A 26,004-nucleotide genomic window follows, 5' to 3' on the forward strand; every position below is an offset into this window, starting at 1 on the left:
AAGCAGAGCAGCAGGGACTTGAAACTGCGCTCCATACATGGCAAGTAGTAGCTTAATCCTTTGTGCCACAATGCCAGAACCCACTATTCAATTGCATATTCAAGTCCCAAAAAACTACAATAATCTAATATTCTAGTTTAGAAAGATAAGTATTAACTTCCTCTCCCATATGAACCACCAAGAGAGAAAATACTTAGATCTAATTAATAAACTAAGCTGTGGGTTTTTGTTGTTATATCTTTGTTCAGTGAAACTGCCAGGTGGAAGTTTAGATGAGGAGGATAAATTAGCAAGTGGCAAACCAAAGAATTTTGAAAAACATGAGTATTTTCTCCATGAATGCATGCCACTGATGTGAAAGAATGTATAATAAAACAGTGTTACAACATAAGATCTGTCTTGCTAGATACTTAAAAATCAAAACAGACTTGTTTACATAACATTTCACTCCAGGACCCACCCTTGCAAGCCACAAATACTTTTGCAACTTCTTATTTTCACCTCTTCCAAAACAAGCTTAATTCTTTTTTTTTTTTTTTTAAGATTTATTTATTTATTTGAAAGACAGAGTTACAAAAAGAGAGAAGAGGCGGGGGGTGGGGTGGGGTGGGGGGTGTCTTCCATCTGTTGGTTCATTCCCCAATTAGCTGCAATGGCTGCAGCTGCGCCGATCCGGAGCCAGGAGCCTCTTCCGGATCTCCCACGTGGGTGCAGGGGCCCAAGGAATTGAGCCATCTTCCACTGCTCTCCCAGACCATAGCAGAGGGCTGGATCGGAATAGGAGCAGCTGGGTCTCAACTGGCACCCATTTAGGATGTCGGCACCACAGGCAGCGGCTCCACCGGCTACACCACAGCACGCTCCCCCTCCTTTTTTTTTTTAAAGATTTATTTATTTATTTGAAAGTAAGAGTTATACAGAGAAAGAAAGCTTAATTCTTTAAAACATCTGAGATCTTGACTCAAACCTTAGCCTTGACACAATGAGGACCAAGATGGCACCACGAGAAGTTACCCATCTCATCTATTTTCCCACAGTAGGAAATGCGGCAAGAGGAAAACCAAAAGTAAATAAAGCAGAGCTATGGGAATGTAACTGAGTAAGCAAGAATATCTCAAAAACCCACTCCAAGCAAGACTGGCGATCCACAAGTCTGAGGATGACCTACTTTAACCCCCATGTTAGGAAAGCCCAGAACTGCAGTGACAAGCCTTAGAATGCGACAGGACTGGGTCTGTTTTCCTTTTCTTGACCTCCCAGATGGCAATGCTCAGGATTTATTTGTGTTTCTGTTTGTGGTTTCTACATGGCCATGCAGTTTGTAGGCCAGACTTTGCTCCACCTAGTGGAACTGCCAAGGATGGTCCACAAGGGAGGTGCGCACATGCCAGACCTCGGCTTGTATATTATGTGAATAGACCGGTCACCAAGACCTGCCTTCACTGCTGGCTGCCCTTACTGCCTGTGCAGGTGCAGTGGCCCCCAGGTATCTATGACAGCTTGTAGGGACTACCCAGGTCCCGATGACCCCTCAAGTATTAAGTCCAACTGAAGTTGGCAAGGGGCAAGAGGCCCTCTCAGGAGTATGGATGGCCAGGCACTCAAAGAGCAGTTGGCACTGCTGTCCAAGACACACACAGCCGCACAAAGACTTGCCTGCTAGTGCCGAATACCCAGAAAAGGGTCTCCAGACAAACCCAGCCCGAGACACAGGAGGTTGGCCTTCCTGCGGGTGACCCTGAGAACATAGACTGGTTTCCCAGGCTAAGGGTATCTGAGAACAAAACAAGGTTCCTGAGGCCGGAAATGAGAAGGCCAAGACTTGGAATGAGAAAAGGAAAAAGTTCTAAAAACATGACTCAGATTGGCTACGGGATCATGGAGGACACGGAGAAAGGAGAAACCGGTCATCAGGCTTTCACTGGGACAGAACAAATCAAGTTCTCAGAATGAAGCCACAGGGCAGATCAAAGGAAGAGCAAAGCAAAGTTCGAGATGCGTAAGACAGGCTCACCTGCTGACGAACCACAGATTTAAAAAGTGCCTCTCCAAAAAAGCTGGGTGTTGGCAGACAAAACAGAGCTGACCGGTATCCTGCGTCAACAAACCTGAGCGTAATCAGGCGTCAGCACATGAAAGCTTTCAACTGTCCCCCCAGCACTGCTGTCAGGGGTTACGTCACGCAATTCCGAATGCTACGCTCCCGCTCCCGCTCCCTCCGTGGGAAGGCTGACCTCAGACTCCTACGTGTTGAGCAAGAGTCGGAAAGGCGATAGCAGGGGCCAGTAAACCAGAGTTTCTCCACGTCGGCACTGCTGGCAGGGAGGCTCTCACAACGCCCTGCTCGCGTGCGGCGGGTGGGGCAGGGGAGCTGTCCTGAGCCGGGCGTGTTTAGCAGCATCCTCGGCCCTCACCCGCCAGATGCCAGCAGCATTCCCAAGTGGTAACAACCAAAAATACTTCCACACCCTGACAAATGTCCTCTGGAGGAGGCAAAAAAAGGAACACAGGGACGAATCTAAACTCCAGTACGGAAGAGAAGCGAGGAGGTTCTTGCAAACTCCCCGATCTGTTTCCAAACTTAGTTTCGGAGCTGACCTTTTCGGGCCTACCACAATGCACTGAGGACAACCAATAACAATACTGATAATTACTGTCATTAATCATTAAGTATATCCCAAAAGCTTTACATTATCTTTCAACCCAGATAACCCTATGATATGGACTAGTACTATTCCCATTTTGTAGAAGAGGAAAATGAGGCAAAAAGAGGCTACGAAACTGGCTCCAGGATAGTTATGGTGTCAGGACTGGAACTCAAGTGGACTGACCCCAGAGACCAGGACTGAAGCACTATGTCACACTGTATCAAACCACCACACTGGAAAGCTGTAGTCACCAGCACACGTGCTGTTTGATTTAAGTTGAGTATCACACCACTTTAAAACAGTTTGGAAGTTCCTAAAAAGATTACACAAAGAGTTACCATGCAACCTAGCAATTCCACTGTTAGGTACATGCAACCAAAAACACGTCCTCTCAAAACCTGTACTCCACGTTCACAGCACTATTCATAATATCCAAAAAGTGGTAACAGCTCACATGTCCAATTGATGAATGTGTAAATACAACATAGTAAATGCACACAACAGAATAGTTATTGGCCATAAAAAGGAATGAAGTGCTGCTGATACAATGCTGGAACAAGGATAAACTTTAAACACATTATGTTAAGTGAAAGAAACCATTCACAGGGCCAGCACTGTAGCACAGAGGATAAAGCCACAGTCTGCAGTGCCAGCATCCCATATGGGTGCCTGTTCAAGTCCTGGCTGCTCCACTTCTGATCCAGCTCTTTGCTAATGGCTTGGAAAAGCAGCTGAAGATGGCCCAAGTCTTTGGGCCCCTGTACCCATGTCGGAGACCGGAAGAAGCTCTAAGCTCCTGGTTTCGGATCCATACAGCTATAGCCATTGCGGTCATTTGGGGCATGAACCAGCGGATGGAAGACCCATCTCTCTCTCTCTGCCTCTGCCTCTCTATAACTCTGCCTTTCAAATAAATAAATAAATAAATCTTTAAAAAAGAAAAAAAAAAAACCAGTCACAAAGGATCACAGTGTATGATTCCTTTTCTAGGACATGTTGAGAAGAGGTAAATCCATAGAAACAAAGTGAATTAGTGGTTGGGACAGGCTGGCAGAGAGGGAGTGGAATGGGTAGTGCCTGCTAATGTTTATGGGGTTTCTTTTGGGGATGATGAAATTATTCTAAAATTAGATAAGAGTGAGCATTAGGTACAGTGGTTAAGACTTTGCCTGGAACACTTGCATCCTATATTAGATGGATTCTAGTTCTGATTCAGTTTCTGATTCTAGCTTCAGGCTAAGGTGCACCCTGCAAGGCAGCAGGTGACGGCTGATGGCTCAAGTATTGCGTCCCTGCCACCTATCTGAGAGAGCTGTATGGAGTGCCAGGCCCCTAGTTTTCATGTCCCCGGGCCTGACAGTGGCAGGCAGTTGAAGGAGAGTGAACTGGCAGTTGGGAGCCATCTGTGTTTATCTCTCTGCCTTTCAAGTAAATTTTAAATTTTTTAATTAATTAATTTGAAAGACAAAGTTAGAGAGAGAGAAGGAGAGACACAAGAGAGATCTTCCATATGCTGGTTCACTATCCCAAATGGCCGCAATGGCTGGAGCTGGGCCCATCCAAAGCCAGGAGCTTCATCCAGGTCTCCCACATGGGTGCAGGGGCCCAAGTACTTGGGCCATCTTCCACTGCTTTCTCAGGCCATAAGCAGAGAGCTGGATCAGAAGAGGAGCAACCAGGACATGAACTGGTACCCATATGGGATACCAGCACCACAGGCAGAGGCTTACCCTACTATGCCACAGTGCCAGTCCCTTAAATAAATAAAAATTTTAAAAACAAACAATAAAATTAGATAGCAGTGGTGGTTGCATGACCATACTAATAAAGATATCTAGGTACAGTTTAAAAGGATGAATTTTTGGCATGTGAATGATAGCTCAGTAAAGTTGATATAAAAATTAAACAAAGCTAAAAATTCCGCAGATGATGGTTCAAGTACTTGAGTCCCTGTCACCCTGTGAGAGACACAGATGGAGTTCCAGGCTCCTGGTTCCAGCCTGGCCCAGAACTGATTGTTGCGGGCATTTAGGGAGTAAACTGGCAGATGTAAGATACCTGTCTGTCTCTCTCTCTCTCTCTTTTTCTCTGTTGCTCTGCCTTTCAACCAAACCAATTTAAAAAAAAAAATTCCAAGAGGTTAATGAAAAAGCACCTCAGGTACTTAGTTACCTCACTACATTTCAAGTGCTCAGCAGCCACAGGCAGCTAAGAGCTACTTGAAATGAACAGCACATACAGTGACGTACAGTGATCACTTCTAGCTCCACAGAACGTTCTATAGGACAGTGCAGCCTTAGATGAATGGATGAAAGGCCTCTTTCCCATCTGCCCACAGCCCCACACCCGCCTTCGCACCCACCCACACAGCCTCTGCCACACACCACCTGCCACCTCCCAACACCTCCTCCATTTTCACTCTTCCACCCTGGAAGACACCTTTTCCTCTTCCTAGCCCATGCTAGCCTGCTCCTCCTCAATGACCTTCACGGAAAGCCAAGTCCAGAGGCACACCCTCGAGGGAGCTTTCCCTGTTGCCCATCTTCTTCTTGCCCTAGCAGAATCATTTATTCCCATGGTCCTTTGCTTGCAGGTCCGTCACCACACCGATCCCTCTGGATTACACTTCGCCGTGTATGTTCTCTGTCCTCCTACAAGATGACCAGCTCCTTGAGGACACGCATTGTGACAGTCACCTGACAGATCCCAGAGTCAAGCCGTAACAGCCTGCTACAGAGTGGACACTCCAAGGGCTGGCGTTGCAGCACAGTGGGCAAAGCCACTGCCTGCAGTGCTGGCATGCCATATGGACTCCAGTTTGAGGCCCAGCTGCTCCACCTCCAATCCAGCTCCCTGCTGCTGCACCTGGGAAAGCAGAGTCCTCGTGCCCCTGCACCTACATGGGAGATCCAGTGGAAGTTCCTGGTCAGGGCCGGCGCTGCAGCGTAGCGGTTAAAGCCGCCACCTGCTGTGCCAGCATCCCATATTGGCGCCAGTTCGTGTCCCGGCTGCTCCACTTCTGATCCAGCTCTCTGCTATGGCCTGGGAAAGCAGTGGAAGATGGCCCAAGTCCTTGGGCCCCTGCACCCACATGGGAGACCTGGAGGAAGCTCCCGGCTCCTGGCTTCAGATCAGTGCAGCTCTAGCCAGTGCAGCCAATTGGGGAGTGAACCAGCGGATGGAAGACCTCTCTCTCTCTCTGCCACTCCTTCTCTCTCTTTGTAACTCTGACTTTCAAATAAATCAATAAATCTAAACAACAACAACAACAACAACAAAAAACCCTAGCTTTCCTGGGGGGAAAAAAAAAAAGAAGCTTCTGGCTCCTGGCTTTGGCCTGGTCCAGCCCTGGTTGTTGTGGCCATTTAGGGAGTGAGCCAGTGGATGGAAGAATTCTGCTTCTACCTCTCTCTGTAACTCTGCCTTTCAAATAAATAGAAATAAATTTTTTATTAAAAAAAGAAAGAGTGGACACTTCAGTAAATGTCCATTTTTTGAGTTCGACCAAATTTCACTGCAAGGATTCTCAGAAACTGAAGTACTGATCTTTGACAAATACTCACTCTGGGACAGCAAGCAGTTTAAGTAAATCAGAAAAGGCGATGAGCAGGACTGATGGCAAGAGCAACGAAAGCTGCTTTAAGAAGGGGAAATGCAGCAGGACTTCCACACTGAAGACAGGGCAATGGAGGTGAGCAGAGGTGAGGTGCGGGCAGAGGGGCAGAGCTGACTACTGAGGGGAGGGTACTGTCGGACACAGTAGACACGGGGGCCCATGTGAGCGTGGCAGGGAGGAAAGGCCTGCAGCTCTAGAGATCTGTCCAGACCACTGGCTCACTCACCTTACAGCAAACTTTACTGTAAATAATATTCAAATACTCTGGTTACATCTAAATAACAACACAAACTCTCCATATCTTAATCATAATTTAACTGGAAGGAACAAATGCCAAGGTCCTCCTGTTTGGAAACTGCTTTTCTTATTCTTTATAGATGCAAGGAATCACATCTGTGAGTCACAGTGACCTACAGCAATCAATCTAAGTCCCTAATCACAGAGGTGAGCAAGGTGGATGAACATTCCCGGGCCTACATGGCAAAACAAGGCTATTTCAGATCAGAGCTGGTTAACAGCAAAACCACAATGCTTAAAAGGGTGTATGTCTGATATAGAATGTATACATAAAAAAGATTACAGGGGGCCAGCACTGTGGCGCAGGTTAAGCCACCGCCTCTAACACTGGCATCCCATATTGGAGCACTGGTTTGAGTCCTAGCTGCTGCACTGGTGATCCAGCTCCCTGCTGATGGCCTGGGAAAGTAGCAAAAGATGGCCCAAGTGCTTGGGACCCTGCCAGCCATGTGGAAGACCAGGATGGAGTTCCTGGCTCCTGGCTTCTACTTGGTCTAGACCTGGCTGTTGCGTTCATTTGGGGAATGAACCTGGATCCCTCTCTCTCTCCACTCCCCTCCCTTTGTTGTTCTCCCTTTCAAATAAATAAATAAATTTATTTATTTTTAAAAGAGTATATTTAGCAGATCCATGGGTGGGGAGCAGGATGCGATTCGATACAGAATGAGCAGCACAATTCAGAGTTAGCTGGAAGTCAGTGTTGAAATCAACCACAGGGAGGACCTGAGTTATGTTTTATGCCAACATGGTCTCTAGAATTTTTTTCCCCTCTTACTGATCTGAACAGGCCAGGAAACAAAAAAACCTAAATGGACTAAACTGTGGTGAATTCACGGTTGTTATATAGTAACTTCCATTCCAAAGGTTAGAACTCAAATCTGACTGGGATATCTAGCACTCGCAGACGGAAAGAAACAAGGGTGTGAGGTGGGGGCAGAGTGGATGGAGGGTGTTGGCGGTGAGGGAACCAGGAGCTGTTAGGAAGAAGGCTGCTGTGCCTCACAAAACCGCTCCCTTCTCTGCAGGAACTGGAACCACATAATAGCTGTTTGATGCTAGCATCCACCCAAATGCAACCAAGTACAGACGCCATCCTGTCCCCAGAAAGTATTAACGTGTCAGAGCCAAGGTGACAGCGGATTTGACTGACAAACTGCAATTACAGCGCAGTCCTTCCCCTCTCCTCACCACCTCCCAGGGGTAAGACCTGGCAGGAACCCCACTTTCCATCCTTACACTTGCAGAAGAACTGCAACCCATTCCTATCACCAGCCACCCCTTCAGAACGTCTGATACCCCAAATCAGCCCTTTAGCAACAGTTTTTATTGGTTACTGGGAACAGCCTTTAAGACACTTAGACAAATAGACACGTGCAAAGCAAAAGTAAGTTCACTCCACATTTTGTTGTCAATGCATTTCTAACTTTACCAATTCTGAGAGTTTTAGATTTTCTAGCAGAAAAAAATGTATTTTGCCTGCCTGTGTATTTTTTTTTTTTAAAGACTTATTTAGGGGCTGGCGTTGTGGCTTAATGGGTTAAGCTGCCGCCTGCAATGCCAGCATTCCATAGGGATGCCTGTTTGAGTCCAGACTGCTCCACTTCCAATCCAGATCCTTGCTAACACAGCTGGGAAAGCAGTGGAGGATGTGGGTCCGTGCACCCACGTAGGCGATCCGGATGAAGCTCCTGGCTTTTGCATGGCCCAGACCTGGCCACTGCAGCCACTTAAGCGGTGAACTACTGAATGGAAGATCTTTCTCTCTCTCTGTAACTCTGCCTTTCAGATAAATAAATAAATCTTAAAAAAAAAAAAAAAAACTTATTTATTTGAAAATCAGAGTTACAGATAAATAAGAAAAAGAGATCTTCTATCTGCTGGTTCACTCCCTAAGTGGCTGCAACAGCCAGGGCTGAGCCAAGCCAAAGCCAGGAGCTTCATCCGGGTCTCCCACAAGAGTGGAAGGGGTCCAAACTTTGGGTCATCCTCCATTGCTTTCCCCAGGCCACAGCAGAGAGCTGGATTGGAAGTGGAGCAGCCAGGACACGAACCAGTGCCCATACGGGATGCCGGCATCACAGGTGGATTTACACGCTACACCACAGCACTGCTGCTCCCCCACTCTCCCACCACCACCACCCAGGGTATTTTTAACTAGGAAAAGAAAAAACTCCAACAAGGCTAAACTGAAGGGTGCCAGCCTTGGAAAAGAGAATGCTCTAGGCCAGAAAATGAGCTCTATCCCTTTCAACATGGTATTTGTAACACATACAAATCTATTCTGAGGAAAAATTAGATACTTTGAGACAGATAAATGAATAAACAAATTGTGGTATATACACACAATAGAATGCTATTCAGCCATAAAAAGGAACAAAGTACTGGTGCATGCTACACTGTGAGTGAACCTTGAAAACATTGTTAAGTGAAAGAAGCCAGACACAAAAGACCACATATGAGTATCATATGATTCCATTTATATGAAATATCTGGAATACATAAATTCACGTAAACAAAAGACAGACTGGTGGCTGCCAAGGGCTGGGGCCAGGGGAGAAAAGGGAGTCAGTATTTAATAGGGATGGAGTTTTCTTTCAGGGAGGTGAAAGTGTTTTCAATCTAGATAGGGATGATGGTTGCACTGCTGAACTGTTCACTTGAAAATGGCTAATTTTATTAAAGGAACTTCAACACACTAAACATTCATTTTAAATAGAGGATACTAATGGGAAAAAATATTTACATATATGAAAAGGCAGCATTCAAACCCCCTGGGGAATAGTTTTTGCAGGCATGCTGTTTCTGCTCCTGACCACAACAAGTGCTAAGTTAACAGACTTTGCCACCATGCTGTCTGTGTGTGGGTGCTCACTTCTCTCGGAAGACAGGGAAGGGAAGAGAAAACGAAGAAAATGAAGGTTAAAGCTTTGCCAGAGCAGGAAAGGAGGGGTGATTCCCCCTCCTGCACCCCACCCAACTTGGCACCAGGAGTAACACTCCCAGCAGGGTTTCGAAACGCCAGTACAAGCTCTGCCTGGACACAGAGCAAGCCACCCAGCAAGAAAAGCAAGGGTGCTCCATTTGCTGCCCATATTGGCATCAGAACCATCCTTCGCTCAAAAGCCCTGAGCAGGTTCAGATCAACATCACTGGTTGCCCTCCCGGGACCACCGGCCTAACAGCATGCGCTCCTAAAACCAAGTGCGGTCCCACCGCTTCCTCCCACCTGCCTTAAGAGCCCCGCCACCAACAACCTGCCACCAACAGTGCCTTGACTCACGCCATGAAAAATGGGGCCAAAATGAAGCACAGAATTTTCTCCCCGTCCAGCCTGAAAGGCCCTCCTCTCCCCAGGACAGCTCAATAGCCTGGGTACCCCTACCCACATAGCCGGGCTCATAGCACAGCCCTCTTGGCCACCTGCGCCACCGGGGGGCACAAATGAGCCCGAGGCCCCAGCTCGGCATCACCAGCCACTCCCACAGAGCCCCTCACCTAACTGCCACATCTCAAAGGCTCCTCGGACGCTTGGCAACACGCCTCTACCACCTTCCTAACCCCAAACCGTCACAGGTATCGCTCAGCTGAACGCCGACGCCCCCTCAGACCCTGTGCACGCCAGGCATGGGCGCCCCTCTCGGGACCCCTCAACTCTTTAACAGCAACATTCCTCCAGACCTCTCCAGCCAGGCCTCGACGACTCCCAGGCCCCCAGCCTGGCCCGGACGCCCCCTCCCCCTTACCTGCGGGGGTTCAGCCCTGGCTGACAGGGGGCTGGGCAGCGCCTGGAGGAGCAGGAGCGCCATGCCACCCAGGAGCCTACTCCTCTCCATCCCCCTCCTGCTCCTGCTCCTGCTCCTGCTCCTCCGCCACGGCGCCGCCACCTCCCTCCTCCTCCTCCTCCTCCTCCTCCCTCTCCTTCTCTTCCCTCTTCTTCCTTCTTCCCTTCTTTTCCTGTTTCACTCTCCCCTCCCGCTTCCGGCTCTGCTCCACCCCGCCCCACGCAAAACACCCGCCCAACCACGGGGAAGGGGCTCCAGTTCCAGGGCCTCATTGGTCCCTGCTCTTCGCCCATTGACCAGAGTAGCCGTCGATCAAATGTAAGCCCCGCCCCTCACGAGGAAGACCCGAGTGAGTCAACCAATGAAAAGTAGGAGGAACCGGGCCATCTTGCGTGCTGAGAGACACTGTAAAATTCGTCCCACTTCGCACAGTGTGGCGGAAATGGTTTCCACAGGGGCGGGGCCACCCAGGGAGAGTATTGAAAAGGCTACATCGGATGCACCCATCTTGAGTGTGGCGGAAGTACTAGGTTTCCACAGTGTAACACAAAAAGAGGTATGATAATTCCAAAGGGTATTAGAAAATGTTATTTCTAGAAAGTAATGGACTCTCCTAACGAGGAAAACAACTGCAATTTAGCACTCTTTTTTGATGTCTTCTGTCTTGAAGCACAGCCCCATTACCAGGGTCCCTTTTCCCTTCTCAAAATTGCCCAAACAGCAGCTCAGTTCACCTGAATTCTTCATGAGATACGTCCATCTGAGGCGTAGTGCTTTGTCACCTCCAGCTTCAGAAGGGACAAAATTCTAGTGACTCTCCGAAGAAAAGCTCTGAAACCCATCCACCCACCCCTCATTGCTTCCATCCACAGCTCTTCCTGCTGAATACAAATGGCCTCCCTGCTGCTCTGTGGGGTCACCCACTCTTCCCTCTCAGATCCCTCCCACAAATCGCGGCAACAGCCACGCCACATAAAACCAGCAGTATTCTGTGAAAATACTTCAACTACCTACAGGACATGTCGTCCAAACTTCTCAGTGACCTCATGGGTTCTAGGACCTGGCTCCTACCTACTTCTCTCTTCCCGCCACGTTTTCCCACACAGTCCACTCACCGTGAGCACTTCAGTGTCCAATAGCTTCACTTACACCTCACATTCCCAGTGAGTGCAAGCTCCTAGCTCCAACCTGTTTCTTCTGGATTCACACAACACTTTGCCACACAGTGTAATCCGTATCTGTCCACCTGATGTGTAGCTTTTTTTTACAGCACACTAGATTTTATTTATTTTATTTTATTTATTTTAAAGACAGAGTTACAGAGGGAGGTAGCGACAGAGAGAGAAATCTTCCAATTGTTGGTCCACTCCCCAGATGGCCACAAAGGCCAGAGCTGCACCGATCCAAAGCCAGGAGCCAGGGGCTTCTTCCAGGTCTCCTACGTGGTGCAGGAGCCCAAGGACTTGGGCTGTCTTCCACTGCTTTCCCAGGCCATAGCAGAGAGCTGGATGGGAAGTAGAGCAGCTGGGTCTCGAACTGGCGCCCATATAGGATGCTGGCGCTTCAGGCCAGGGCTTTTACCTGCTGTGCCACAGCACCAGTCCCTAGATTTTATTCTAAAAATTTAAAAAAAAAAAAAAAAAAAAAAAGTAAGTGCGGCCAGCGCTGTGGCACAGCATGTTAACGTCCTGGCCTGAAGCACCAGCATCCCATATGGGCACCGGTTTGAGACCCAGCTGCTGCTCCACTTCTGATCCAGTTCTCTGCTCTCGCCTGGGAAAGCAGTAGAAGATGGCCCAAGTCCTTGGGCCCCTGCACCCATGTGGGAGACCCAGAGGAAGCTCCTGGCTCCTGGCTTTGCAGCTCTGGCTGTTGCAGCCAATTGAACCACGGGATGGAAGACCTTTCTCTTTGCCTTTCCTCTCTCTGTGTAATTCTGACTTTCAAATAAATAAATGTTTTTTTAAAAAAGTCTCTCCGGGAGCCAGTGCTGTGGCGCAGTGAATTAAAGCCCTGGCCTGAAGAACCGGCATCCCATATGGGTACCAGTTCAAGTCCCAGCTGCTCCATTTCCAATCTAGCTCTCTACTATGGCCTGGGAAAGCAGTAGAAGATGGCCCAAGTCCTTGGGCCCCTGCACCCGCGTGGGAGACCCGAAAGAAGCTCCTGGTTCTTTGCTTTGGATCAGTGCAGCTCTGGCTGTTGCAGCCATCTGGGGAATGAACCGCGGATGGAAGACCTCTCTCTCTCCATCTCTCTCTCTCTCTCTAAAACTCTTTCAAATAAATAAAATAAATCTTAAAAAAAAAAAAAAGTATCTCCACAACATCCCAAACAGGGATGTCAACCATGAATTCAATAAATGTTGGTAAAGTAAATGACAAATGAAGACCATGGCAGAAAAGCCAGCTGCCTCTAGCAACCAAATTCTCCCACCAAAAACTTGCCAAAAGGATTTATAGCCTGGCCCAATCTAGCCCATAATTGAGCCCAAAGGGAGCTGTCCTTAGCTTAAATGTGGGTAAAATGGAAAACAGGTAAGAGTGAAGGAATCCATTTTGTCCCAGTTTCACAGTATCCAGTTTTGCCTCTTGATCCTGCATTCCCAAGGACTACAAGAGGTGACCAGTGTATCTGCCCATCTGTGGATTCTCAGAAATCCATTGGTCCCACAAGTCAAACTCCCCCATGGAGAAATAAAGATGATAGGCAAGGGCCGAACTATTTTCACGGCACAGGGTCTCCCAATCCTGGCCTCAGGGAGTTATAAGTGCTGCACAGAAAAGCCAAGTATCATCATATCAGGAAACCCCAATTTTTGGCAAACACAGGATTCTGTCAGAACTTCCCCCCCTCTCCTTTTACCTGAGAGGGAGCTACCAGACAGGACAAATATTTTTTTATTTATTTTTATTTATTTTTTGACAGGCAGAGTGGACAGTGAGAGAGAGAGACAAAGAGAAAGGTCTTCTTTTGCTGTTGGTTCACCCCCACAATGGCCGCCACGGCCGGCGCACCGCGCTGATCCAATGGCAGGAGCCAGGTGCTTCTCCTGGTCTCCCATGGGGTGCAGGGCCCAAGCACTTGGGCCATCCTCCACTGCACTCCCTGGCCACAGCAGAGAGCTGGCCTGGAAGAGGAGCAACTGGGACAGAATCTGGCGCCCCGACCGGGACTAGAACGCGGTGTGCCGGCGCCACAAGGCAGAGGATTAGCCTAGTTAGCCGTGGCTCCGGCCGACAGGACAAATATTAAACTGTGCAGTCTGCGTCAGCACTTTCCACACCAGGGCCTTTTCGTCACCTTAGCCCCCTCCCTGTCAACACTCCGCAGGATTCACCTCAAAGAAGACAGAGATGCTGTAAAATGGGGCAGAAAAGCAGTCACAGCAAACGCTTTCAAAAGGCGTCTCCTATTGTAGGAAGCTACTCAAACGGACTCCTCTGCTCAGACACCAGCTAAAACCACATTGCACACGCTACAACACGGATGGACTGGAAAATACCCAGTGAACGAAGCCACACACAAAGGCTGCATGTGTGGGGCTGACCTTGTGGCGCAGTGGGCTGAGCTGCCACTGGGTTGCTGGTATCCCGTGCTGGAGTACTGATTCCTGACCGCTCTGCCTTCCCGTCCAGCTCCCTGCTAATATGCCTGAGAAACAGAGGAAGATGACGCAAGTGCCTGGCCCCTGAGCTCAGGAAACTGGGACAGAGTTCCTGGCTCCTGTCTTCAGCCTGGCCCAGGCCTGGCCTTTGTGGCCATCCGGGAGGTGAACCAGCAGATTGAAGATCTCTCCTTCTGTCTCCCCCTCTCTCTGTAACTCTTTCAAATATATAAATAAATCTCTTTTAAAAATAAAAGATAGGCCGGTGCCGCGGCTCAATAGGCTAATCCTCCGACTATGGCACTGGCGCTCCAGGTTCTAGTCCCGGTCGGGGCACTGGATTCTGTCCTGGTTGCTCCTCTTCCAGGCCAGCTCTCTGCTGTGGCCCAGGAGTGCAGTGGAGGATGGCCCAAGTGCTTGGGCCCTGCACCCCATGGGAGACCAGGAGGACGCACCCGGCTGGCTTCAGATCAGCGCAGTGCGCCGGCCGCAGCGGCCATTGTGGGGGTGAACCAACGGGAAAAGGAAGACCTTTCTCTCTGTCTCTCTCTCTCACTGTCCGCTCTGCCTGTCCAAAAAATAAAATAAATAAATAAATCTCTTTTAAAAATAAAAGATAAATTTTATGATATGTGGATTACAATTTTTGTAATCAGTGGGGGAAAGGTGGATCAAGTTGTAGCCAGGATCTTGCCATCAAGGAGGGGGCTCTTTCCTGTTGGAGCAAAATTCCTCCAGGTGTGGGCTGCAACAAAAATCTGCACCAGGAAATAGAAAAGCACATCCTCAGGTTCCCCCAAGACCTATGGCAGGGACACCCGGGGGCCGGCCCTGGGACCCATGTTCTAACAGGTCCTGGGGTGAATCTGATGCACTGTGTGTGCACGCCTTTTGTGTAAAGGGCCACAGAGCAAATGTCGCAGGCTTTGCACATCACCTATGTAGAGTCTCAGCCACACGTTCCCAGTCTTTTTAACAGGATGCAAATACTGAGATCCTAGGTGGACAAAAGCAGGTAGCAGGTGTTAGCCCTGGGCCTCAGTCCGCTGAGCCCTGCTCCCATTCTGGGAAACCTCCGGCGCTTCCGGGACAGGCAGATTCCTCCGCTTCATCAAGGAAGCAGACAGCGGCCTCGAGGCAGGCACAGGTTCCCCTCAGAGTTGAGAGCCTCGGCTCAGAGGAGCCAGCACCAGGCAAGCCCAGCTCCCGCTTCCCACGGAGGCTTTATTAACTTGGTCTGGGGACCAGTTTCCCATGCTCTCGCAAGTGATTTATTCAGGTCACAGTGACGTCCTCGGCACAGAGCCAGCAGATCCTACCAGACAGAACGCACCCACACCGACCCCAGGTAAGCGCCAGCGACCCCGCAGGGGCAGCAGAAGGGAAGCGGCTGCGCCCTGCGCCTGGTCTGAGAGGCTCTTTGGTCCTGGCCGACGTCCTCCTAGAGGTGTCCAAGTAAAACTTCCCCTTCCTATCCGGACACAGTGGTCTTTCTCTGAGGAAGGGAGGCAGCCAGGAAATGACCCCCACGGAAATGTGTGATGAACGCTTCCCTCCGTGCTTGTCCCTCACGGCGAGTGGGTTTATCTTTTATAACAGAGGCCGGAGGCGATGAAGAATGAGAACTTCCACGGCAATGGAAAAAGACGCCAAGGAAAGACTCAGGCACGATTTTAAGACGGAACAGTCAGTGCCCACGGACAGGGCGTGGCGCACCATGGAACCCCGCGGCCCCGAACTGCCGGGGCCCGCCAGGCTCAGGCGGGGCAGCGCTCCCGAGGCGGCTCTCTGGCTCTGGGCGACGGGGAGAAGCGCGAGGACGGTGGGCTCCAGGTGGACACGGATGTCCTCCCTGCCTCCTCCGTCAGGCTGGAGTGGCCGGGAGAGTGGTCCCATCACTTGGGAGAGGACGAGGAAGAAGGGAGGCCCTGAGGCTCTTCCCCAGGCCTGGCTGCAGCCAGAATCCTAGAAGTTTCCTCATTTCTCCACATGACTTCCTTGACTGCCTGCCTCAGGCCCAGCAACTTCCTGTGAGGGCCTCAGCGCTGGTCTCCTGGGGCCGAGGGTTAAGGAGAAAGCAGAGCGAGGGCTTGGGTCTCTGCTCCCCTCTTCATCTGTACCCCCTAGAGGAGTCCAACAGTCCAGGTGCCTGCATGAGGCATCTTCCCACCCACCCACCCCAGCCGCAGGCCTGAGGAACGGTGGCTAAGGTGGAGCCGGTGAACAGGGGTTCCACTGGTCCTGGCTGGGGTGGGGCGCTTAGAGACCCTTATTAAAGTAGACGTGAGGCATGAGTTCTCCGTACTTGGCCTTGATGGTGTCTCGGAGCTCTGGTTCCAGGAAGGAAGCCGGCAATTCACTGGAACGAGAGCAAGAAGCAGGCGATGCGCGTGCTAGTTGGGACAAGCAGCGAGTTATCCTCAGATAAAGTCCGACCCAAACGCCACCTCCAAGAAGACCTTCCTGATTTGTCCAGTCAGAAGGGTTATTGATCTCACAATATGTTGCTTTTACCTCTACTCGGGCCCAACTCCATTCTCTCTGGTTTAAATTTCTCGCCTTCCCACAAGGTGACAAGCACCGTGCTCAGAACACCATGTCTAGCAGGTGACCACAGAACTGGTCCTGAGAAGGAGCACTGAGGCAGCAGAGACCGCGCCTCTCTCAGCATCTGATCAAGCCAGGCCTCCTCCTCCAGTGCCTGGCCCGATGCTTCCCACCCCTTCCCCCCACCCACCGACCCCAACAAGGACACACAAAGCAAGTGGTGAGGTTCAAGTTGCCAACCCTCTGGCAAACCCAAGTCAGAATAAGTGCCAGGGCCCTTGTTTAACTTTACAGAGCGGCTTCAGCTAGGGAGCCCTTCCTCCCAACCCGGCGGCAGTGGGAGAATGCCTCTCGCTGCCGCTCCTCTCCGGGCAGCCCTCGCTCCTCTGGCCTCCTCTGGCCCCTGGCCATCTGTTTCTGTTGGCCCTTCCCCATGCTAAGAGGCCCCAAGCTTAAGCTGCTGGGCACTTGGCCTTGGACAAACGCTGCCCCTGCTGTCCCCTCCCTCTCCCCTCCTGGACAGCAGGCAGGTCAGGGCGCGCCCAGGCAGGCTGTTCGGTGAAAGGCTGATACCATTCCTGCGGGAAGAGCCCACACGCCACTGGCACCATGAAGATGAGGCTGCGAGGAAAGAGAAACCAAGGTGTCAGAAACCAAGGCTCCCGTGGCCCCTCACACCCCACCCTCAATGCCTGTGCACCAGGCCTGTCCTCCCAGGTAGCCCCAGAGCCCCCTTCCTCCAATGCCTTCCCTGGCCTCTGAGTGCTGGGAAACTCATCCTGCTATGGGGACAAAACCAGAACCCCCTCCACTCCCATCCCACAGCCCCAGGTTCCAGCAGATGAAGAGAGAATGCAGGGAGGAGGGGCAGGAGTGACAGCACACAGCAGACATGCAGGGCGAGGGGCGATGGCGTGAATCCTAGAGCCCAGCTCCTTCGGCTGCTAGCACCCACCAAGGGGTGGAGACTAAGCACCTTCTTGGCACCCACAGGTGGCTGGAGGAGCTCGTGGGTCCATGCTGCTGACTCAAGAGGTCCGGGGCCAAGGACTCCACGATCGTTATTTCCAGCAAGTTCTGAGACAGGCCTGAGTTGGGGATGCAAATGACAAGATGTGGGAGTCTAACAGACCTGCCTTTGTATCCCAGCTTCGCCACCTGCAAGCTACTCAATCTTGAGCAAATAACCTCCGAGCCAGCAGAGGAAGGGCAGCGGTGCCCGCCGGGCAGGGCTACCGGGAGGAGTCGGTGAGACTCCGTAAAGCGCCCGGCCGGCAATTAGCAGGAGTTAGTACAGCGCAGTGCTGGAGCACTGAAGATCAAATCTCAGCCTCACCAATTACCAGCCATACACCCGGGGCAATTTTTTTTTAACGTAAGCCTCCGTTTCGTCACTTGTGGAAGATGCTAACAGGACACACACATGCCGCCAGGGCAGACAGTGCTAAGTGAAATTACAGACACGAAGCAGTCCCTTGGCAGGGACGCAGAAGACCCTGAACCAATGCCAGCTGTTACTGCTGTCAGCATTAGCCCCGCGGCCTCGCCGGGCGTGATTCACGCTGGGAACATGTCCGGCCGGAGGCAGGCACCTGAGGATGCCGACGCGACTTGCGGCTTCTTCCTGCTCGCAAGGCTGGGACGCCTGACAGACAGCCTCAGACAGAGCTATACCTCATCGCTCTTGTCTCTTCTCTAACACAGGTCCGGATTTGCGGTCTGAGGGACAGGAGATCACTCTGTTTTCCACAGGAATGCGTGCACACAGCCTCGCTAGCCGCATGCCTTTACAAAAGACGGGTGTGAACTCTGCGAATGGGCCACGGGTATTCTGAGCTTGGCCATTTACAAAATTGCTTATATTTTAAAATGTACTGGAGAGGCAGAGAGGCAGAGAGAGAAAGAGAGAAACAGAAAGAGATCTTTCATGCATTGGTTCACTCCCCAAATGCCCACAACAGCCCAGGTTGGGCCAGTCCAAAGCTGGGAGCCTAGAACTCAATGCAGGTCTCCCTTGTGGGTGGCAGGAACCCAATTACTTGAGCCATCACCACTGCCTCCCAGGGTCTGCAAAGGCAGGAAGCTAGAGTCAGGGCTGGAGGAGGGTATAGAACCCGGGCCTTCTAATATGGGACATGGGCATCCTAATCACTAGGCCAAACGCCCACTCCTGAGCTTGGCCGCTTTTAAAGTCAGGTAAAGGAGCACACGTTCTCCAATGCTGCAAGAAGACAGGACCTAGGTTCCCCAGCCACCACAGAACCCAAACCGTCAGAGCACGATACTCACAAGCACCCGCACAGCATGACCTGCAATGGGGCGTGCAGGACCCTGACTCTCTGCATAGAAACAAAAGAGAGACCCGCGTGGGACTCCTAGACCTTGAGGTGAACCCCGCGCCTGTCCCGCCACAGATCCGCCAGCTACAGGAACCCAGAGGCAGGGATCTCCCCGCCCTGAGGTGGGGGCAAGGGTTTTCTCCTTGCTCTCTGCAACAGTCGGGAAGCCTGCTATGATGTCTAGGACCGAAGGCCAGCAGGCACTGGGATGGGCTCTGCTTGAGGTGCTGGCTGGCGGGAAGGGAGGGAGGTCAGGAGTCCCAGGTACAGGGGTCTAGGGGGCCCCTCTGGGCAGGGAAGATGCAAAGGGAGACCCCATTTACCTTCATGAAATGCAGCTTCTCCAGCCTCTGCATGACAATTGGCAGCAAGACTGGAAGAGACCATGAGCAGCTAGGGAGGCCTGGAAGACTCTCCCCAAGAGCCCTTGTGAAGCCACATCAGGGCTGAGTGATTCTCCCCTCCCTAGAAGCCCCAGAAAACCCCTTTCATTTGGAAGAATGGAAGACTGCATAGGCACGGTCACCCTCAGCCTGTCCCCCCAAGTCCCAGTGCAGTGCTTCCAAACCCCCCACTGTGCACACCTGTAACCTGCAATAATCATGGGACATGTGCCATCAGGCCCAAAGTGTCCTTCCCAAAGCTCAAAGCCACCTGCGGGCACACCCTCTGGAATACACCCCTGTGAGAAGCAAACCAAGGCAGGGCGTCTACTCCCTCTCCCACTGTCTCTCTAGCACACCAATGAAAAGAACGTTCTCCCCCAAAGTTCCGGTTCGCTGGTGTTCTAGGCCTTTCAGCACGCCCGCGTGAGAAGCACAGCTGTGGAGACAGGGGTCCCTCGCCCACTCATGGCTGAGTGTGGCTGGGACCTGCACTAGGTGCCCAGGGATGGAAAGACTTCCCCCTCTTACTCATGCCAGGAGCTGCCATGGTGATCCGGGAGATAACCACCTGGGTGATGCCCACTGCCGCAGCTCTCTGAGGACGGGAAGGAGCGAGCTGTCAGGAACAACGTATCTAGTGCACTGCAGGGCTAGGTCAGGGTCATGGCCAAGTCTGAGGTGGTGAAGGGGATGGGACCCTCACCCAACCCTCTCCCACCCAGCCAGACCAGAAATGATAGAGCGAGGTCATCAGAGGCCTGCTGTGCACAGAGAACTGGGGGGTAAACTCAAGGACAATCGGGAGAGGCTCAGAGAGAAGGCTCCTCAATCCTCTAACCACGCCTGGGCCTGCTTTGCTCACTGCGGAGCCGACAGAGTCTGAGCCAGGATTCCCTCCTCCCACCCCAGAGGGAGGCCTGTGCTCACCCGGGACTGGCCGACCTCATTGTGGCTCCTGTCCTTCACGGAGATGCCCTGGAGGAGTTCCCTAAACACAGACAGGAGATGCTAGACGTGGGGGACGGAGCGCTAAAGCCTGCCATCCACGTGACTCACAAGGGCCCAAAGCCAAGGCTTTCCAGCACCAGGAAGCCGCCTCCCGCGAGCTGGCCTGCTGACCTTCCTTCTGCCCTCCAGTGAGAGGTATCTCAGAAGCAATCAAGGGCAGTGACTAAGGGAGCTGGCCCTGGGCCCAGACTGCCCAGGGTGAGTCCCGGACGTGTGTGTGACCTGCAGCACGGTCCTTCACCCTCCTAAACAGGGATCATCCTGGTATCTCCTTCTTAGGATCTGGTGAGGATGAAGCGAGACGGTGCCCGCAAAACAGCTGCTGGGGCACTGGACACACAGCGACCCCTCCACAAACAGTAGCTACTCTGCGGCTACGCCCAGGCCTGCTCTGGACGGCACGCGCCTCAGACCAGGGTGGTGGCTGGGCTGCACCCATCTGCAGACAAAGAGCCGCTGTGGCGGGGAGGGAGACAAGGCGGGCAGAGCGGGTGCTCTCTCCGAGACAGGCCGCGATCAATCTCCACCGTGAGTAGCCCCAAGAAAATGTGTAGACGCTGTTCACCCTGCGTGGCACTTGTCACGGCCACCACATCAGCACAGCTTCCTAACAGAGGACCACCTGTGCTTTCTCTGGTCAGGGAATAGGCCCCAGGAGATGTGTGTCTCCCTCTTTTTTGCTGGAAAGCTCAGTGCTGGCGCCTGGAAAGCATCCACCTGCTCCTGTGGCTTCCTTCAGAGAGCCTTGGTACAGACCCTCTGCAAGCCAGTACCCGGCACCCGGGGTTGAGACACAGGCAGAGTTCTCGACTGGACCATGGTTTCACTGGAAGGGCCGCCCTGTCTCCCCCACCACCCACCACCCCAGAAAGGATGCCCAAGGCACTCACACCCCTTGGACCAACACCACAGGAACGCAGGGAGCAGCTCTCCCACCCCCCCAGCTTGGTCCCCAGGATCCACCCCCGGCCTTGGTCTTGTGCCCTTTCCCCGCCGACCTGGTGGTGTGCAGAGGGCAGGGGGTCTCTGTACTCACTGCTGGCGCATCATGGGGATGTTGACACAGTTGGCTGCAGCCACGGCGGCAAAGGGCACCCAGCGGCCCACCAAGGGTGGAGCTCTCTGCCAGGCAAGGACAGTGGGAGTGGTTCAGGCTTGGGAGGCTGGGGGTAGAGGGGTTTAGGGACTAGAAATCATTAGAGGACTTTACACCTGGCCACTGCCATGGATCTGGAAATCCAGCCTGGGAGTCCCAAACCCCTACAAAGGCCCAGGAAGGACCCAACCAGGGACAGCCCTGCCATTTTCCCCTAGCCTTTGCTGCCCCCCAGTGGCCACCTGGCCCACAGCAGCCCCAGACCATACCTTGGTCAACATGTTCATGCCCACAGCCGTGGCCACTGCGGTGGTTGTAGCTGTAAAGTAGGCAAGGGCCATCTGCCTGGGGGAGGAGAGAGGTGTTCATAACTCAGTGCCCTGCTGGCCAGGACAAAGCCCGGTGAGGCGGCTCCAGGCCTAAAAACCACGTGATCTGCCCCCAGGCTCCTCTGGGACCCTCCCTGCTTCACTCACAATGTCCCCACCCCCTTGGCCTTTATGCCAGCTCTTTCCCACCCCAGAACCTGTGCAGTCTGCAGCTCCTGCCTGGGGATCCCTCCCTGGGCTCCGAGCTTCCAGCTGACATGCCATCTCTGCAGATGGCTGCCCCCTCACTGCTCTCTGTCCTGTCACCCCGAGACTGTCCTCAATGGCAGTGAACCTCACCCAGGATCACTATGCTTGGTTTCTTAAAGCACCTTCAGCCCCACCAGAACAGGGACCAGCACCCAGAGCACTTGTGACACATTACGGTCAAGAAGCATTTGTAGAAAGCAGGAGTGGATGCACTTTGAATGGGTGAGGAAGACACTCTCCTAGGGAGCCTGAGAAAATGCTTCCAGCCCCTGGCAAAGGCCGCCTTCCTCTCCTGCCCGCCCCCAGGGGCTGCCCCCGGGGGAAACAAGAGGATGGCTGGGGGCCCGGGTCTCCTACCTGACAGATGTGGGGCAAGCAGCATTCCTATTGGTGTAGTTGACTAAGGCATTGAAGGACTGGTTCACCCACTGCCAGAAGATCACCGCCGGCATCGTCCTAACAGGAAGGGAGGCCAGGAAGGGACGGGGCGTAGGAAGGGAGGGAGGGCTGAGGTCCCCCATCAAATCGCATTATCTGCAGCTCCCGTGCCTGGAGTGCCCCTCCTCCTCCCATCCATGGCAAGATCCTGCTCTGCAAGAGACCACTCCCCCCCTGGAACTTTCTGGAACTGCACTGCCCCTCCAGAGACAGAGGGAGTCACTCAGCGCTCCCTGCTCCCCTAGTCTAGCCCTTACTTTTGGGCTCCTCAGTGAAACTGGTGCACACTTCCAACACCAGGCCCTGGGCTCAGCTCCATAAGTGAGCAGACACAGGGGCAGGAGGCGGCCGGGCTGCAGGGGAGTCACACATCCAGCAGCTCCACACAGAGGGAATCCTCCCCCCAGCTGGGATGAGGAAAAGGCTCTTTGCATTTTTTATTGGGATGTTACTGATAAAAAAAAAAAAAAAAAAAAAAAGCCCGGCGCCGAGGCTCACTAGGCTAATCCTCCGCCTTGCAGCGCCGGCACACCGGGTTCTAGTCCCAGTCGGGGCGCCAGATTCTGTCCCGGTTGCCCCTCTTCCAGGCCAGCTCTCTGCTGTGGCCAGGGAGTGCAGTGGAGGATGGCCCAAGTGCTTGGGCCCTGCACCCCATGGGAGACCAGGAAAAGCACCTGGCTCCTGCCATCGGATCAGCGTGGTGCACCGGCCGCAGCGCGCCGGCCGTGTCGGCCATTGGAGGGTGAACCAACGGCAAAAGGAAGACCTTTCTTTCTGTCTCTCTCTCTCACTGTCCACTCTGCCTGTCAAAAAAATAAAAATAGTTAAATTGCACTGTAGGAGAAGAACTCTTTAAAGCAGGGATCGGGAGAGCTGGCTTGTTGAGCGCTCGGGAGCGGACTGCTTCGGTTAGGATCCAGGCGCCCACATCTCCTTGGACAAGTTTCTCTGTTCTTCATGCGTGACATGGAGCTGATAGAGGCGTGTGTGTGTCAGGGTGTTCAGAGGGTGGGATGAGGCAATGCACGCAAAGAACTCAGCGCGGTTCCCAGTATCCATCATCATCCTAACACGGCTCCCCATCTCGCAGCCCCGGGCAGCTGCACCTGCCACCGCCTTGCTCTCGGACCCACCTGTAGAACTGCAGCATAAAGCCCGTGATGATCATGCCGCCGGGGACCTGGAAGGACATCCGCCCGATGACGTTCATCTTCTCCCCCGTGTCAGGGTGGAAGGCCGAGTCGTACAGCTTTTTGGCATACAGCAGCTGCTCCACCTGGGTGCCTGGGGGCATGACCCCCAACCTTTCCCCCAAGGACAGCAGGGGGTTACTGCCGGCCTGACCCACGCCCGAGATCTCTGTCTATTCGCTCACCCGCAGCCGCCGCCGCCTCCCTGGAGGACCCCATCAGTGTCACCCACTGCCTCCCGCTCCTCTCCCTTGATCACTCACCTGCTCTTTTCCACTGTCGCCTTGGCCCAGTCCAGCTCCCGCTCCGGTACAAAGATGGTGCGGGGGTCCGTGATGTTGAAGAAGTGCTTCACCCTTCCCAAGAAAGTGCCCTGGTCCCAGCGGGGGGCGTCGATATTAAAGCCGGACAGGTCAGCCTTCATGGTGCTCACCCACGAGACTGAGGACGGAAGGGATGGAGAAAGAAGGGGCTTACCCCCCAGCCAAAGCCTGCCCCTGCTCCACTGCTCTGGGCTGCCTACTTCCCCAGCCACAGGCGTCTCCCGGCGCAGCTCTCCAGGCTGAGCCAGATGTCAACTTGTGTTTCCCAAGCGCCTGCTGCCAACCAGGCCTGTGCTGCACGACACTGGGATAACTAGGAAAAGCGTCCCAAGGCTGTTCTTGGGGAGCTCAGGGTCTGTCTGGGGAATAAGAGCAGTATATGTAATACATGATAGTCCCTGATGCCTTGGCAGAGACGGGGAACGTAGCCATTTTTAAATACGTCCAGAGGGCCAGCGTTGTGGCACAGCGGCTTAAGTTGCAGCTTGTGATGCCTGCATCACATAGGGGAGCGCCGGTTCAAGTCCCAGCTGCTCCACTTCCAATCCAGCTCCCCGCTAATGAGCCTGGAAAAGCAGTAGAAGATGGCCCAAGTGTTTGGGCCCCTGCACCCATGAGGGAGTCCTGGATGGAGCTCCTAGTTCCTGGCTGTGGTTTAGCCCAGCCCTGGCTGTTTCAAGCATTTGGGGAGTGAACCAGCAGATGGAAGATTCTCTCTTTCTCTGTCTCTCTCTCTCTCTCTGTCTCTCTGCTGCTCTGCATTTCAAATGAATAAATCTTTTATAAAATAAATACAGGAGCCAGCACTATGGCATAGCAGGTAAAGCTGCCGCCTGTGGTGCTGGCATCCCATATGGGTGCCAGTTCAAGTCCCAGCTACTCAATTCCAATCCATCTCTCTGTCATGGCCTGGGAAAGCAGTAGAAGATGGCCTAAGTCCTGTACCTATGTGGGAGACCCAGAAGAAGCTCCTGGTCCTGGCTCCAGATCGGCCCAGCCCTGGCTGTTACAGCCATTTGGGGAGTGAACCAGCAGATGGAAGACCTCTCTCTCTCTCTCTCTCTGCCTCTCTATAACTCTACCTTTCAAATAAATAAGTAAATCTTTAAAAATAAAATAAATACACCCAGAGCACTCTTCTTAACCAGGCCTACCCTCAAAGGAAATATTGTATCAGAGCCTAACCAGTTGGGGCTTTAGCAGAACCTAACTGATTTGGGGGAAGGGAACCCCACCCCTCTAGCCTTCCTGCCTCACCTACGGGGAGAGGAGAGTGAGAAGCACTGGGGAAGTGCCGGGGCACAGGCTCAGTAGAGACCGGGACTTAATCACAGGACTGTAGGAGCATGCCCTCCTGACCTCGCCGCACAGCAGGGCTCCTCTCAGATGCCTTTGAAACAGTAGCGGCAGCACACAGCGAACCAGCGAATGTGGCCTAACTCCTGGCCGGATAAACGCCCTCAAGGCCTATTTACCTCAGTTTCCCTCACCGGGTACATCACGTCCAGCTGCAACAAAAAATTACAAGGCCTACTAAAAGGCAAAAGAAAACACAGCCTGAAGAAACAGACTGGGGGCCAGCTCTGTGGCGTAGTAGGTTAAGCCTCCATCTGCGGCACCGGCATCCCATATGGGCACTGGTTCCTGTCCCATCTGCTCCACTTCTGATCCAGCTCCCTGCTTATGGCCTGGGAAAGCGGCAGAAGATGGTTCAAGTGCTTGGGCCCCGCATCTGTGTGGGAGACCCAACAGAAGCTCCAGGTTCCTGGCTTTGGATCGGCCCAGATCTGGCCATTGCAGCCAACTGGGAAGTGAACCAGAAGATGGAAGACCTCTCTCTCTTTCTCTCCTCCTGCTTATCTGTAACTCTTGAACAAATAAATAAGTCTTTTAAAAAATTATTAAAAAAAAAAAAAAAAACAGATCAAGCATCAAAGCCAGATTCAGGTATGACAGGGATATTGGAATTGTCAGACCTGGAATTTAAAATCACCATGACTAAGACACGAGGGACTCCAAAGGAAAAAGTGCACAACAAATCTAAGGACAGATGGATAATAGAGCAGAGAGGTGGAAATGAGTGACAGCAACGAAACAAAGGATGCAAGGGAGGAACTGAGGATGTCCCTAAGTACTTGCACTGCCCCTC

The 26,004-nt window shown here is 52.5% G+C and overlaps 2 protein-coding genes across 13 annotated transcripts in view; both read right to left on the reverse strand.

The window, feature by feature from the left end:
• Positions 1-10,530, reverse strand: part of WBP1L (WW domain binding protein 1 like) — a 71,217-nt gene extending 60,687 nt beyond the window's left edge. Inside the window, exon 1 of the mRNA XM_002718584.6 lies at positions 10,305-10,530. Within this exon, the coding sequence (XP_002718630.4) occupies positions 10,305-10,394 (90 nt within the window). The 5' untranslated portion in view covers positions 10,395-10,530. The remainder of the gene's footprint in view (positions 1-10,304) is intronic.
• A 4,668-nt stretch (positions 10,531-15,198) lies between these two features.
• Positions 15,199-26,004, reverse strand: part of SFXN2 (sideroflexin 2) — a 22,228-nt gene continuing 11,422 nt past the window's right edge. Inside the window, exons 2-14 of one of the 12 annotated variants that reach the window (XR_011382300.2) lie at positions 23,796-23,973; positions 23,476-23,646; positions 22,262-22,360; positions 21,596-21,671; positions 21,267-21,352; positions 20,150-20,210; positions 19,751-19,817; positions 19,160-19,209; positions 18,787-18,836; positions 18,172-18,371; positions 17,474-17,585; positions 17,071-17,118; positions 15,199-16,309 (exon numbers count right to left, since the gene is read on the reverse strand). Coding sequence is in view for 8 of the 12 variants with exons in the window: in XM_089314401.1 (XP_089170527.1) it covers positions 16,307-16,309; positions 17,071-17,118; positions 17,453-17,585; positions 18,172-18,216; positions 18,787-18,836; positions 19,160-19,209; positions 19,751-19,817; positions 20,150-20,210; positions 21,267-21,352; positions 21,596-21,671; positions 22,262-22,360; positions 23,476-23,646; positions 23,796-23,956 (1,050 nt within the window). In the remaining 4 variants the exon portion in view is untranslated. Of the gene's footprint in view, positions 16,310-17,070; positions 17,119-17,452; positions 17,586-18,089; positions 18,372-18,786; positions 18,837-19,159; positions 19,210-19,750; positions 19,818-20,149; positions 20,211-21,266; positions 21,353-21,595; positions 21,672-22,261; positions 22,361-23,475; positions 23,647-23,795; positions 23,974-26,004 lie in introns of those variants that run through there. The other 11 variants (XR_016221960.1, XM_089314397.1, XM_089314401.1 and 8 more) reach the window with 11 other exon arrangements.

The sequence above is a fragment of the Oryctolagus cuniculus genome, chromosome 15 (genome assembly GCF_051225735.1).
Source record: "Oryctolagus cuniculus isolate XC-2025 breed Fujian yellow rabbit chromosome 15, ASM5122573v1, whole genome shotgun sequence".
In the NCBI taxonomy this organism is placed as follows: domain Eukaryota; kingdom Metazoa; phylum Chordata; class Mammalia; order Lagomorpha; family Leporidae; genus Oryctolagus; species Oryctolagus cuniculus.